The sequence below is a fragment of the Musa acuminata genome, chromosome BXJ1-2 (assembly GCF_036884655.1).
Source record: "Musa acuminata AAA Group cultivar baxijiao chromosome BXJ1-2, Cavendish_Baxijiao_AAA, whole genome shotgun sequence".
Taxonomy (NCBI): Eukaryota; Viridiplantae; Streptophyta; class Magnoliopsida; order Zingiberales; family Musaceae; genus Musa; species Musa acuminata.
Window position 1 is genome coordinate 27,743,940 of NC_088328.1, and position 15,552 is coordinate 27,759,491.

At 37.2% G+C, this 15,552-nt stretch overlaps 1 protein-coding gene and 1 long non-coding RNA gene across 3 annotated transcripts; one reads left to right on the forward strand and one right to left on the reverse strand.

The window, feature by feature from the left end:
- Nucleotide 1: 1 nt before the first annotated feature.
- Nucleotides 2-8,443, reverse strand: LOC135607012 (protein STRUBBELIG-RECEPTOR FAMILY 6-like). Of its 2 annotated transcripts, none has more exons than XM_065098440.1 (16): nucleotides 8,285-8,443; nucleotides 7,431-7,563; nucleotides 7,276-7,347; nucleotides 7,122-7,193; nucleotides 6,968-7,039; nucleotides 6,808-6,879; nucleotides 6,415-6,486; nucleotides 6,266-6,331; nucleotides 6,114-6,179; nucleotides 5,752-6,023; nucleotides 3,992-4,272; nucleotides 2,860-3,122; nucleotides 2,364-2,499; nucleotides 861-991; nucleotides 520-676; nucleotides 2-348 (listed from the first exon to the last, which is right to left on the reverse strand). In XM_065098440.1, the coding sequence occupies exons 1-16, from the start codon at nucleotides 8,388-8,390 to the stop codon at nucleotides 199-201; spliced, it is 2,121 nt and encodes a 706-aa protein (XP_064954512.1). In that variant the 5' UTR covers nucleotides 8,391-8,443; the 3' UTR covers nucleotides 2-198. The 2 variants fall into 2 exon arrangements, with proteins under 2 accessions (XP_064954512.1, XP_064954510.1); XM_065098438.1 differs by having other exon boundaries at nucleotides 3,992-4,278.
- Nucleotides 8,444-12,011: 3,568 nt separating this feature from the next.
- On the forward strand, nucleotides 12,012-15,427 carry LOC135613049 (uncharacterized). The gene is made up of 4 exons (XR_010487176.1): nucleotides 12,012-12,150; nucleotides 13,316-13,417; nucleotides 14,001-14,077; nucleotides 15,188-15,427. It is a non-coding gene; the product is annotated as an uncharacterized LOC135613049 (long non-coding RNA).
- Nucleotides 15,428-15,552: the final 125 nt, after the last annotated feature.

Genomic DNA, 15,552 nt, shown 5'->3' on the forward strand with positions numbered 1-15,552 from the left:
AGATAGGAAACAGCAATCTGTTTATTATCAATCATCTGTTCTTTTATGAGTCAAAGAATACTGTTCTTCAGATTCACTACGAAAGTGTTGGGCATCATAGCCATGATATGAACTGTGAGACAGGGTTGAAAGGGTGATACACCAAAGTCTGGAATTACATCAACTTTTTCACATAAATGAACTAACAAATCCATGTAATTAGAACATGTAGTCATCCTGATCGCCAGCTCGTCTGCTAGTCTCTTGTCCATCTCCCCCAGCCATTCTGTTGTTCATCTTGACCCTCTTGACCAGACGAACTAGGGCTTGCACGACCTCGGACATGGGTGGTCTGAATTCTGGCTCAGACTGTCACATAAAATACATGCAACAAAATTGAACTCTAAGCACATACCACCAAGATATTCAACATAACCAGCAATGTCTTAGCTTGTGATGTGTGTAGATTTCAAGTTAGGTCGAAAATTCAGATAGTTTGGTTTTGCCTTGGCAAAAGACAGAGATGTTGAATGTTTTTACCTGAACACAGAGGGCAATTACATCAGCAAATCGAGAGAGCGATTTTGCAGGGTACAGCCCCTTGAGAGCAGGATCAACCATCCTGTCCAGGGCATCAATGTCATGGAGCTGAGGAGTCGCCCACTGAACCAAGGACTGCTCAGATCGTGGCCTTGAGCTGTCATAAGTTTGCAAAACAATTAAATCAGCAACACCATGTACTAAAATCATCAAAATATTGGCTCAGAAGCATTCACAGTCAATGCTATCACGAGACAAATCTTAGTCGAGTCGAAAGCGTAAACTCATGGTTCAAGATATCAAGTATGGCCTCTTATCCGTGATTCTTTCTGAAGAGATACCTGTCAAAAGGTTTCCTGCCAGTCATGAGCTCCAGCATGACCACTCCAAAACTGTACACATCACTCTTCATAGTATACTGGCCAGACATGGCAACCTCAGGTGCACTGTAACCCATATTTAGTTCAGATGCCTGTACAAGTCATTAAACAAAAAGGTCAGAAGCATTTTAGAAAATGTAGTGGGTTCATGATTGTTATCAGAAAAAAGCATATGTGCCGTAAATTCAAAACAAGATCAAAATGCATTCTTTGTATGCATTTGTATCATATATTTACAATCATTTTGATCATTAGCAATAATATAGATATACGAATGGATTTTATGCCACCAGTTTTCTATTAGATAAGCAAAAAAGTATTTTCAAATCATATAAATTTTATTTCTTAAATGATTTGGATAACATGAATCAAGATCAATGGAGCTGATCATGGAACTAAAACCTTGATGATTGACTTTAAGCTAGAATCCAATGAAAATTAAAGCCTCAATACTATCACCTCAAAATCAATTATAAGGGCTCCAAAACATAAATTGCCATGTTGAAGTTGTTCTATGATATCCAAAAGGCTTAGAAATGAAAAAAATCAAACTTTCTAAAAGATCTTAGCATTTGCATAAAATGGACCAGAAAATAAACAAATTTAACAGGATGCAGCATATTTTGATGCAATCAATAATAATAGAAGTATCATGATCAATCATTTAATTTGTCAATTGAAATAATCTTAAAATCATATTTTTCATAGATGAATGCCTTTTACAACATTCATGTTTATCAGTTTGATGAACACTTGAATTTTATTAAAAACACATGAAATTTGGTTTTTAATCATTTTTAAACATCATAGATCATGTGCAGTGACATTTATCTTGGACTTGAAGCTTCCATTAATAATATAAATGTAATACAATTGAGACCTCAATCCTTTGGTAGGACTCCATTTCACTCTCTCATTATCAAAACTGCAGCCTACATGTGCTTTTTTCAGTCGCTTATAAGCAACCCTGGTTTGCCTCAGTCTTAAATCTGTTAAGTTCAATTGCAAGTTATATGAGCAGTTTATATAGAAAACAAGTTGATACAAAAAATATTTACCTTAGGTCATGCCAAATATGTCAGATCTTTTATGAGTTTAACATCAATTTATGTAATTTTTTGATCTAGTCTCATCTGATAGTTAACTTTTTTAGTCTCTATGGACTATGGGGTGCCAATTAGAATGTATCTCAAATTGCTTTAAGGTTATATTTTTGTGACATATTGCCTAATTATCATGAAACGAAAATAGGACGTTAGTCTTATGATGTTGGTTCTTGTTGAAGATAACAATATGAAGAGAACAAAAATGCACAGATATGTCATATCAAGTATGCAAAAACTCTTATAGATGACCATGTTGAGACCTACTGGAGAACCCAATACATTATTGTAGTTCATAATGTCTTAGCATTTTCTAAGAGGATTCTGTAATCAGAATAGAATATATGATCTCACACATTACCTGGAATTCTGCATTGGGAACAAGACCTTCGAGCCCACAATCTGACAGGTGTGGATTAAGTTCCATGTCCAATAGAATGTTGGATGACTTGAAATTTTTGTGAATGACCGATGGTGAGCAAACCTCATGCAGATACCTGCATTTAGAATGTTAAGATACAAAATAATCAAGGGAAAAGCCAGAAAAAATCTCCAGAATCTGTGATGAGAAGATGATCCATGCATGTTGATGAATCACATAATGAACTAAAATGCTTACATGAGATAAAGGACAATAGGATTTCAGGATTTACAAAATGGAACTTAAAAGCAATGGATTTAGATGAACTTGTGAGTTTCAGAGATCTCTATAAATTAAATTCTCAATCAACTCTTCGAGTAAATTGGAATAAAGACCAGCATGGTATAATGAGAAAAAGCAACAGACACAATTTCCCTTCCATAAATAATGTTTGAAATTCAAATAGAGAAAAGATCAACCAAAAGTTCTTACTTACTCTAATGCTCGTGCAGTGCCAAGTGCAATCTTGACACGATCATTCCAAGACAGTGGTTCGTCTGAGAGTTGGAGGAGATCATATAATGCGCCATTCTTGTGAAATTCATACACCAACAGTCGCTGTCCATGCTCAGAACAGTAACCTACCAGCTCAGTCAAATTCGGATGATGTAAACGTGAAATGTTTCCAACAATCTCAATGAATTCATCAGATGATCTGCTAGGCAGGGCCGTTAAGTTTAATTTCTTCACAGCCAATACCTATTCAAAAATGAAAATGTTAATAGATAGTCTACTTCTTAATTTTCTTTAGTATCTCAAAGCATGTCGCACACATCTACACTTTCAGAAAATTCAAGAAAAAAAGTTGTTGCAATAGTTCTTTCTAAAAACAAGGTAAAAAAACAGTGAAGCCAAAATCTGACAACCTGCAAAAGTTTGGAGGATCGGGTAAGTTAACTATACCTTAAAAACTTGTGTTCTATCATGAACATAAACACATAAAATGCTAATGATTGTGTAATACAGGTTGTTGTGTTACGAAGATGGCTGGAATTTTCTGTAAATAAAAGTGAATATCTTCTTGGTAATAATAAAATGTTAAAAGGCATCTCTTGTTGCTAAAAAATGAAAAGTGCTAAGGTCCTATTTACAAGGAAAAAAGAACCATATTTTGACATATAAAAGCTGATGATGACATAGGTGCTTCAATGCTATGTTTTGTTAAAGAACATAGTAGATTAAATTAGCTGACAAGCCTCCGTTTAACAACATTATGTACTAGTGTGAGATGTTATATTTACTAGTGTGATGTTATCTGCTATATAATCATGGTTTGTGCATGTAGTTCACATTCATTCAGCAAGTCTTTGCTCTGATTGTATTATGCTCATTTTGCAGCCACATGTGGACATTGTTTTTTAGTATAATTTACTCCAGGTAATATTGTTCAAGATTTATCTGAGGTTTATAGACGAGGTGTCTCCTCAGTTGTAACATGGGATGCAAAGTATGAACTGTATGCATGTGAGTGATTTTCAAGATCAGAGAAACTGCCTGATAGAGGTTATACAAAAGATAGCCATATCTAGCTAAAAGAGAAAGAATTTATGGTTTTAAGGAAGCCATACCTTTCCATCACTAAATTGTGCCCTGTAAACACGACCAAAAGAGCCTTCACCAACAAGATTATCTTCACTAAAACTGTCTGTAGCAATCTGCAGGTCAGCTACAGAATAAATAATTGCTTTTATGGATGTTGTATTAACCTTCTTCGCGATAGGCTTGTTTGAGAACTCATCTTCATCGAATGATTTATAACGATCAATTGGTGGAGGCTTAAGGCTTACTGGAGCTGGTGGTGGCAACTTTTCTGTGTCAAACATAGAGGATGTTTGGACCATCTTCATCTCTGCAACTAATTAGTTACATAGTAAGCAAATTAATTTCTCGAATCTGAACAAAAATTTCTGATGGCATGCTGCACTTAGTGCAACATCAAGAAAACTGTTCACAAAGAGGTTATTACTTCATTTTTCAAGCAAGAGAGATCAGTAGATGGTATTCATGTTGCAATTGGCCAATTCCAATGAATTCATCATTAATGAACTTTTGTCACAAGTTATGTGTTTAACAATAATTGTTGACTACAGTTTCCAGCAACATGGCATTCATGAAAATCATTTATCTTTAATTATTAGAAGCTTCAAAATAATTGATTGATGTACTATTTTCTAGGTGTAAGATTGTTCCAATACTATGTGGGTTTTAATAGTTTGAGCCATGACAATGACCATCTGCATGCAAGAGTAAGACTGAACATCCTACCATTTCTAGACCTCTTGTTAGCAGGAGCATCATGCATGTGCATTGACAAAAATAGTCCTATTATACTCTTGACAAAAATAGTTCCTAGCATTTGTGTTCCAACTAAGAGGTTTTGTGTAAATAAAATTAAAAGAATGTCTCCAATCATAGATTGTTTGTATTTTCAATTTTTCAGATATGACAACATCCTGCATTGAAGTATTCATTTGTTTCATAACTACCGTGGCTATTACTTCAGCTAATGTTCAGACAATTTAAAGAATTGAACAATGTTCAATAAATTAGTTAAGAATTATAGATTATGTAGGTCTACCATTGGTAGAAGTCTTATGTGTCACCACAAAAAACCATCGAGATAGAGTGGACGATGCAGCAGATTTACCAGTGAAGGGAGAGAAAAAAAATTGAACAGAAAAAAGTAGAACATATCAAATTAAAAGAACAGGGACTACAATCTCAACCTCAACAATCTGACTGGTATCAGCCAATTAAAAATTAAAATTTAGGCCAAAAGTCCAGCTTTCATTTAAAACAGGTGGCAGTCAGAATAAAAAAGGATGAGATCATACATAATATCCTTTTATAAATTCAACTGAATTTATTTTAGCACATATATAGTTACATCCCTGAAACAAAGTTTCATATGTGTGGCTTTAGGAGCTTCAAAATTAGAAGGCATTACAGAAATCTAGGTCATTTATGTACAGCTGAGCAAACATTCAACAATAATATTGTGGCCATATTAATATCCAAGGGCATGAGGCCCTCACCAATGAGGGGCAAAGGGGGTCCTACATACACATCCTAAATCTTACGTCAAAACAGTTAGCAAGAGATCATCCTTGTCATTGCATCAAGGCCCATCATTTAGGTTAAAAAATAGTACAGTGAAATCAAATAAACAAGATTGTAGTGGTTCATTTCTTAGTCAAGACAATGAAAGAAGATACAGTTAGTCATTTCAAAAGTCATGACACTATATAATATGCATGTATTAATCAACCATGCTGATCTATGGCAGATAGACTTTGATCAAATCATGGATATACACAATTCAAACTACCTTTAACTTCATCTGAAGCAAACTGAGCAAAAGGCCGGTCTTGTTCAAGACTTTCTTCTGTTGGATATTTTCTCGATTTCCTCCGTATCACAAAGAATGCAATTATTCCACCTACGATTAAGATAGATATGATAATTCCTGCTATTCCCCCACCACCTATACCACCACTGCCACCAGATTTTTGACCAGCGTTGCTTTTTCGACCTGGTGGAGGAGGTGTATAAGGTGGAGGAGGAGGTGCTGGCCCAGAGCTCCACTGGTTATTCTCAGTGCTACAAACAAAGATTTACAAATAGGTCTGTTATGAAGAATTCATCTGTAATTAGATCAAATGATGTCAATGAAGTTCATTAAGTACTCACTGGAGATTGTTTATCCCCTTTAACTGGTTAGGAATCCAACCAGTGAAGCGGTTATTTGCAACGTTCCTAAAAACAAATATGTGTACCTTGTCAAACATATGATGTGAAGACGATATCCAATTTTTAAAGGACAGCTTTATATGTAAACTTACAAATTTTGAAGAGGAAGACCGGCAAGGACATCTATGTGACCAGTGAACTGGTTGTTCTCCAAATATCTGAAAGGGAACAGACACTGGTTATTAAAGCATTCATAAAACAACAAGGCATTTTCTACATGCATGAAATTCAGTACTCTTACAGGCTCGTCAAACTTGTTAAGCTGCTGAAGCTCTGTGGGAGGTCACCTGTTAGTGAATTGGAAGACAGGTCTCTGCAGTATACATTCCTTATTCTCAGAATGTCAAGTAATCAAGTAAAACCAGAAGAGGAACTGATGGATGCATGGTTAGACCTCTACAATCCAAATACAAAGATCGGCAGGAAAGATTTCAGTCTCTGCCACACTAACTTCAGCAACTTACATGCAAGAAAATTTAGGCAACATCACTAATAAATAAGACAGTAATTATCTATAGCCCAGATGATAAAGTGGAAAAAGGTGGACTTGCACATTATATGTAGACTCAAATGTGTTTGCCGTGAACAATAAGAATACAGTAAGTGATCAATCAGAATGTTAATTTACACCTACATTGTCGCCAGATTCGAGAGGCTTCCAAACATGTCACCCAGATTTCCTTGGAGTTGATTATGAGCGAGATTTCTACATGCATTAGTGCATATTTTAATATAAAATATCAGTTAAAATAGCTCCATAAAGGGAACATAATGTGATTTCACAGGCCACTCACAGATATTCTAGTGTGACCATCGGGGAGATTGAATAAGGTAAACTTCCACCATACTGGTTATTGCTGAGGTCTCTGCAGACAATATTATCATAAGACTGATGCCAATAATAGCTGACTAACAATTGAAGTCATCATCATCTACATTTTAACTTACAGCCTGTGAAGATTTGGAGGAAGGTTATAAGGTATCGAACTTCTGTTTCCAAGATTATTTTTGCTCAGATCACTGCACAAAAATTAAAAAAAATTAAAACCCCAAGAAAAATCTCGCCACAAGAATTATACGATATAGAACTTATCCAACTTACAGCTCAGTTAGTGAAGATAATTGGTTCATGTTGTAGCCAAGTGTTCCAGTAAGTCCCAACCCCGACAGTTTGCTACAAACCCAATGAAGAGAACATGCATCAGATAGAGTAAAACAAGATATCGGTTCGGCAAATTTGTCATGATACAATCTCACATGGCAGTAACCGAAGAGCCAGAGCACGTAATTCCTAGCCATGATTCCCCGCATGGATCACCACCACTTTGTTTCCAGCCTGTCAGCTGGGATGCCGAGTTCAAACTGCTGAACAATACACTGAGAGCAGAAGCTGCAAATGGAGCATGAGAAATGAGAAATGTCTTCACATCGGCTTTGACAAAGCTTAAATTTTCATAATTCCCTTGGACACGAGAACATGTCAACCAAACCTAGGCATCAATACTTCGTTCCGGGGAAGGTTCAAGAATGAAAGTTGGAAGTCACAAAAATAAAACCAGCTCATCTAACCATTTTTGGAAATAAGAGGTTGCTGCAGAAGTAGTAAATCTTTTCTATATTTCTAAAGATTGAATTTAGGATATGTAATAAACATGGAAAATCAAATCAACCAAACAAGATTCTATTAGAAGATCACAAAATAACAACATATCAGGTCTTCCAACCACAAATTAGAGCAAAATGCAAATATTCTTCTGCTAGTGAGACAGATCGTTACCGAACCCGTCAAAACGTGCATTCTAAAGCAAAAGTACTCAATCGCCTGAATCCAAAAGCTCCCATCATCTTCCAACCAAAGGCACGAAATTTTCGCAAAAAATCTCAAAACTTGAATCAAACCCAAACAACACCAACTAGACATTTGACCAACCAAAGACCAGTACACCAGAACAGATCAAGAAGACAACTGCAGAAACCAAGCAAAACTCATCGAAAAGGAAAAAAATATTCAATCTGCAGACACCAGGTCAGATATCCTTTCCCACAATCGCTTCGCATCTGCTCTAAACCAGTAACCTCAAAAGGCTCACCAGGAATCCGAACCCACTCACCGTCATTGCTGTCCGTGTCGCCATTGACGAAGCCTGGATTCCACGCCCAAGTGCAGGCCAGGAGAACCCAAATCGCCACCATCCCTTCCCCTCCCACCCTCGCCATTCTCCCAAGGGCTAGAAGAACAAAAAGCTCGTCTCTTTCCTACTGATAAGAATATACATGCAAGTCTCCCTCCTCTGGACAACTGACGGAGGTGAAGGAAAGCTAGCTGGCACCAAGAACGAGAGGAATCGAAAGGAGGAACCTTTTACATAAAAAAGTAAGTATTTGCAGTCGATTTCATGGACTTTCTTTTCGCGGAAAAGAAAAAGATAAAACAAAGGCCCTTTTTTTTTGTTACTGTGAGCTGTTGAGTGCACTTAAGAAGAGGAAAGTGACGGGAGGTCACGGGAGCAAACGAATCAGGGCCGTCGGTTCCTTCCATATATCAAATAAGATGGTGATCGATCACAGGACTTGATGTGGATGTTCGCATATTATATTGCACTGGCCTTGATGGCTCGTTAAGATCCGTGCAGATGGGGCCAAATGAGATTATTGGATACGGATCCCGATGTACGATCCGGATCCGATCCTTTCATTTGAGCCGCGTGGCACGTGTGTCGTGCTGTGTGGGGTAAGTGGCTGACAATAATTACTTGATTCAATGGCATTCGACCGTGTCAAATAAATGGCACTGCATGCATCCGTAGTGGCAGCCATATCCCATATCTTATATGTTGTGATTGAAGCGCCGCACTAAGTCGCTCAGTAGCAACAAGCAGCAATTCTTGTCGCCAAAGAACAAGGCCGCTGCAAAGCTGGCATCAACCACGAAAAGACGGTGTGACGCGGCTTTCGTGGGCCCGACATTGCTTGTCTCGGAATCCGGTGGGCCAAGTCGCGTCAACCAATCAAATCGCAGAGTGTCTACATCGGGAGACGGGGAGAGTGGGTGACATGTACTTTTCGAGTGGCGTCCGAAGGTTGATTTGAGGCTCGCGGTCGTTTTCGTGCTTTCCACGAAACATGTACCGTTCCGCGTTCGTATCACGATTCCTAGCTTCCGGCCACGTGTTACGACCATGCACATGGACTGCTTCGTCGCCGGTCTGTATTAGACCGGGCCCAATCGAACACGTCCAATGGCCCCTGGACGGGCAGATTTGCCTAAATATTCGTGCTCCAAAACCCTAAGCACCGGCGGCTTGCGCCGGGCTGAATCCCGTGGAAACCCTTGGTGATTTCTTGGGGTTCTTCTCGGTCTTCTTCCTCAATTAACGACGCCAGGCCTCAACCTTCCTTAGGTTCTTGATTCGTCTCGAAGCCCAAAAGCATCATATTTTCTCTCGTTACCGATGAAAGATGCTTTTTTTTTCCGTTAACAATCACAGAGGTTCTCTCGTAAGTAATTGTGGACATGTTTAAGACGGGCAAAACTACTGTCGTTAATTATCTTTATCATCTCAGTTTTTATATTTTTAAAAAATTATTTTAATATTTTTATAATTTTATCATCTTAATTTTTATACTTTAAAAAATTATATTAATATTTCTATAATTATGAAAGTAAAATATCTAAGTTTATTTACTCTAGTATCATCGATCTTATAAATATAAAAAAAATAAAATAATAATTTTAATATTTTAATTAGTGATGATGAATGATATCGATGGAGATGGATGATGGTACCGTTAGGATCGCAGGTGACTGTTGTGGATAAGAAGAGTTGGGTGGCAAGAGGTGAAGGTTGTCGACAATTGCATCAATAACTACTGGTATGACGACGTACTCATTGTCGAATTCCAAGATCCATATTTTTCTACCACTGTCGGATATGTCCATTGGGAGTTCAATAATCGCTCACTTACCGACCTTCCAAAGCTTCCTTTCTTAATCGATGACAACCATAGTGAATAAAACTCTTCTTCCAACGAACCCTCCAATCTCTCTTTTTTCATGCTCATGTCGAAACTAATGTGGCAACATGGAGAGTATCAAGAACTCCAGTGACCCCAGCTTCGAGACAAGCGATCCACCTAATGGGGCAATGGTAAGGTGGCCACCATCTTCGCCATAAATGATGCGATGGCCACCATTATATATGTCGATACCGACGTAATTGTCGAGCAACATCTAGACAAAGATGATGGCTGCCTTGTCGTTGATTCGTTGTGCGGATCGCTTGACCTGAAGCTAGGGTTGTCAAAGTTATTATCGCTCCCCTAGCTGTCGCATTAGTTCCTGCATGGGCATATAAAAGGGGAGATGAGAGGCTGGTTAAATAAGAAGTTTTATTCGTCACGATTGTCACTGATTGGGAAGAGAAGCCCTAGAAGGCTAGCAGACAAGCGATTATTAAGCTCCCGACGAACGTATCTAGCGACGGTAGAAAAATGTGGGTCTCAAAATTTAATACTGAGTACGTCGTCGTACCCATCGTCGATGCAATCACTGATGACCCTCACCTCTCATCGTCGCTCTCTTCATCCACAACAATCATTCACGACCTCCAACAATACCATTATCTGTTATTTTCAATTGAAATATTAAAATTATTTTTTTACTGTAAATCGATGGTTGATTAAATGCGTAGATGTTTCAATTATGTAAATTTAATTTTTTGAAGTATACGGGATAAAGATGGTTAACGAGGTGTAATTTGCTCGGTTGAAGACCCATTGAGATTACGGAAAGCTTGAATTTGTTTTCGATCGTCTATCCGTTTTTACTTCTGTATGAGCGGCGACTAAGCTCGTCTTTCTTTGAATTGATCTTCTTTTGATGCAAACAAGAGTTGTGTAATATGTAGAGTTTGTAAAGGAATCGTTTTTCTTGTTCCTTTCCTTCTTTAGATTTTGATCTTAGAAGTTGGATTAGTGCATGCCAGTGTAGCTTAAATGGGGGAGAAGCGGAAGCAGGACGAGGCATCTGCGGCTCCGAAGAAAGAGGAAGTCGCCCAAGAAAGGCCCAAACGCACCCTTTTGGTATGGAAGGATGGGGTTACAGAGAAGGAGAAAGATTATCGTCTTTAGGGACCGAGAGAAGGTCCTTGACACGAGCTCGCGCCACATCACATATAGGTAGTCTGGTGCGTTTGCTTGTTTGTTTCTCCAGCTTCCTTGGTACTTCTATGAGCTTACATAAATTTGGTCTGGTGGTGCAGAAAGGCATCGGCATTTGATGCTGAACGTGGTGTCCCTCGTGCCTCATTGCAAGAAAGACAGCAAGGTGGAGTCCCAAGAGAGCGAGGGGGCTACTCTCAATGAGTTGATTGAGCTTAGGAACTGCTCCAGCTGCTTGTTCTTTGACGTATGGTTCACATTGCATTTGGAAACTTGACTGATTTTCTGTTTCAGCTGCTCAGCTGTTCATCCACAAATTGAAGGATGAACAGCTTGGTGCTAATGCCCTTGTTTATGTGGTTTGAAGTGATTGGCTCTATAACCAATCTATAATTGTATATCATTCCTACTTGTCAAATTGTATCTACATATTTAAAGAGGGAATTTTGGATCATAGTGGAAGCTGACAGGATTTGGGGCTCACTGTCTTTATATATATATATATATATATATATATAATAACATTCTTACCTTAATGGCATTATCATCGTTCTTCCATATAGAGCCTAGTGAGAACAGTTGGTTCTGTTTCTTTAACCTACTTTGTGTACAAATTTCTTGTTTAATTATTATACGTGTTCCATTAGGACCGAAATATATTGTGGATTAGAATTGTTGTTTCTTTTATGACACTTGCAATATCTTCTATTTAGTTCTTTCATCGTTCATATGTATCAGTGCAGAAAGCAGAAAGATCTTTATCTTTGGATGGTGAAGTGTCCAAGTGGGCCTTCTGTGAAGTTCTTGGTTAATGCTGGTAAACATACTCTGATCTCTTATAATCCTTACTGAGCAAATCGCTTATCACCTCTGTACATCTGATTTGATTCTATGATATATGATTAGTTTGCTATGGACTTCTAAAAACTTGTTGTTTCTTTCTAAAGTTTATACAATGGAGGAGCTGAAGCTTACTGGCAATCATTTGAAAAGATCACACCCAATTTTGACATTTTCCTCAAATTTTGACAAAGTACCTTGCATTTTTTTAGTAGTCAACTCTTGGCTTATTGCTTTGTTGTCTTTACATGGTGTTGGATTTATAAAGAAGTGATGTAAATGACACTTGGAAATGATGGTAGAAAATATTTCTTGTAGTCATATAGCTTTTACAAAGAATTTTATGCACGCATGAATGGTAAGTTTTATGTGTTTATTTTGGAGCTTCTATCATTTTGAACTTTTACTCATCTGTATATAATACAAAGCTTATACAGCTCATTGATATAGTGTAGCAAATTGATACTGCTTGAGGTGTGCTTTTGTTCCTGTTTCAGACTATACATACGGTATTTTGCCTTTTCTCTGTCGAGCTACTGTGAAGCTCTGTAGCTCTTAGACTGGGTCTCGTGCTCCACGGAGCTGATCTTTCTTTCATTGTCTTTATGATAGTGTTAAAATTTTAAAGTTATTATGAAGTTTTATAATAATCGGTTTGAGGCATTTCTCTGTGAAATCATGATTGTTCAGTACTTAGAGCACATCAAAGGATGGTGGATCTCCACTATGAGTTTGCTATTACATTGTAATAATTAGATGGTTTTTAGCAGGCAAGAAGTGTCACTAGCATGGTACATAGTGTGTCAAATCATTTCGAAATATGGTTGAGTAGACGTAACCAAAGATATGAATTAGAATCCTCATATCATAATCTGGTAGGTTGATTAGTCTTCTGATAAAAAGATCTTTCACCTTCACTGTAACGAAGGCTATAGCACAGTGTACAAGAGTAGGTTGCTGTCTTTTTCCTTCTGCTTGTTATAACCTTTCTTCAAGGAATTTACATTTTATTACTGGTAGTGATTTTGTTGCCGATATCATTCATGGTCTCTTAAGGTTAGTTTGTGCTTGTTGCTAAATTGAGTCTCTAGTTTTTGTTATCCGGAGAATTTTATAAACATAAATGCTTTCTTCATTTGCAGATATCCAGTATCCCAAAGGACCACTGGAAAGTAAAACCTTTCCATGACCATGTCTTTGTCTATCCAATTGTCGATGATCACATTCGGTTTCGCAATTACCAGGTGATTTATCCTATACATTACAAGGATGATACCTAGGATAGTGATTACATGACAATGTCTGAGGCAACATGTGCGGCATAGTTTGTACAAATTTAAGTGCTTCTGTTTTGTGGAATATTAATTTCTTTTCTATCGCTTTCATCTGTATGAGATGTGTGAAGTGGCTAGCATTCGTCAACTGTAATTCCCATCAATAATACCATGTTCACAGTCACTTGCTATACATATTGATGCTTTGGTTCTAGTTTGACTTGTCTAGTCCACCATGAAGAGTCGCTCAGATATCTCAATCTTAGGAAATGCAAGGTAGAATCGTCTGCTATTTTTGCATAACTGCCCTTCTGTACATCATCAATTGCTCTGATAGTTTGCTTTGGTTGATGTTCTTGGTGCCAGCTAACTACAATATTGTAGTTGTAATTTATAAGTCATATGCCAGAACAAATGGAAGACTTTCTTTGAAGCTTTATTTAATTTGAATGACTTTGTCCTGCAAAAGGCAAACATCTGACTTTCAATTTATTACATATATATTGAGTTTTAAAAGGATATTGTTGTGATTTTTTTTTCTTTCTGGGTGCAGATTTCTGTACCTCGCAATGAGATAGGCAAAGTCGATCGATCGATTGAGGAGCTCTAGACAAAATGACACTTGTGGAGGTACAAAATTGCTTTTATGTTTTAAAGCAAGGTTTGAAATATCATACCGTACCGACGTTTTGATATTCGCTCGGTATGATACGATATAGTATACCGTTTGGTATACCGCTTGGTATATATATATATATATACCATCCGGTAACGGACAATCCGTATACCGATCAGCTGATAGACCGGTACGTACCGTTCATACCAGACTGTATTATTCGAAATTACATATCTTGTTTTAAAGTATATAACAGAACTTGCTTATTTTGTTGCTGACATGGCACTTGAAGCAGGTTGGCCCAAGATTTTTTGTTTGAATCCAATCAAGATATTTGGTGCCAGTTTTGGTGGCCCAACATTATATGAAAACCCATTCTACATTTCACCAAATTAGGCAGTTATTACATTCACCCTCACAATATGGTTGAAGTTTGTCAATGTTGATCAACACATTTCTACACTGAATATTTCAGATCCTTTTTTTTATATTTTTAATTTTCTTTTACCAAACTAAGAAATTCTCACAAGAAAACATATGCGAAGACTCTTGAAAATTTCACTTTCTTTAACCTAAGAGAGTAGAATAACCTTGATTTTTCAAAACTATTTCCGAGAGAATCGAAGTTCATTGTCATCTCCCATTAGGACTTTCTTGCTTAAAATAATGATCATTTTCTAATCTTGTCGACTATCAATTATGTAGTTCTAAAAAAAAATTTCATTGCCTCTTTGATGGTGATCTCTCAGTGAAATATATTTACATGCGTAGTTGTCACAATAGAATATTCAAACAAGTATTCTTGTGTCTTCTATATCCACATTATTTCATTTTTCTAAGAATTTTGTTACAAGTATTGAATTTTTTTTTGTCGGAGCTAGATTTTTCATTGCATTTCATGTCTTCAGCTGTCTTCAGTCATTTCCTTGTCTAATCTCGTCAACCTCATAAATGACCAAAATTGTATTTTTAGTCCAATTCAGGAAAATTGCCATACTATCCATCTTTTGTTCTATTTTGCATTTTCATTTCATAGGTTTAAATTTTAAAGTAGAAAATCTATTGCAAAAGTTCTTGCTTCGACATCATTGCTTTTCCGCTGATGTGTTTCATTCTGAAATCAGATCTGTGCCCTAGAGAAGAAGAAGAAGACAGCCGGAAAGTACACGAAGAAGGTCAAGGCAAAGATGAGGAGGAAGATGCATGAACTCTTGAATCCTTTAGAGCCCAATGAGTTTGCAGATTTATGGAATGATTGATTAATGCACTTGGGAATGTCTCTGGTGCATGTGAAATCCAAATCCTGGACTGTTTCTATGATACAGTAACTTTACGCAAGACATTCTCTATTTATCAATTATTAATTGTTGTCTATTTTTTGTACCATCTAAGAACAGTTCAATTTTGAGGGTGTGAAAGTGCATCCTAAAGGAAATCCAAATTGTTGTACCACATGAAGTGCTACATCGGTCAACATCCTTCAACAATC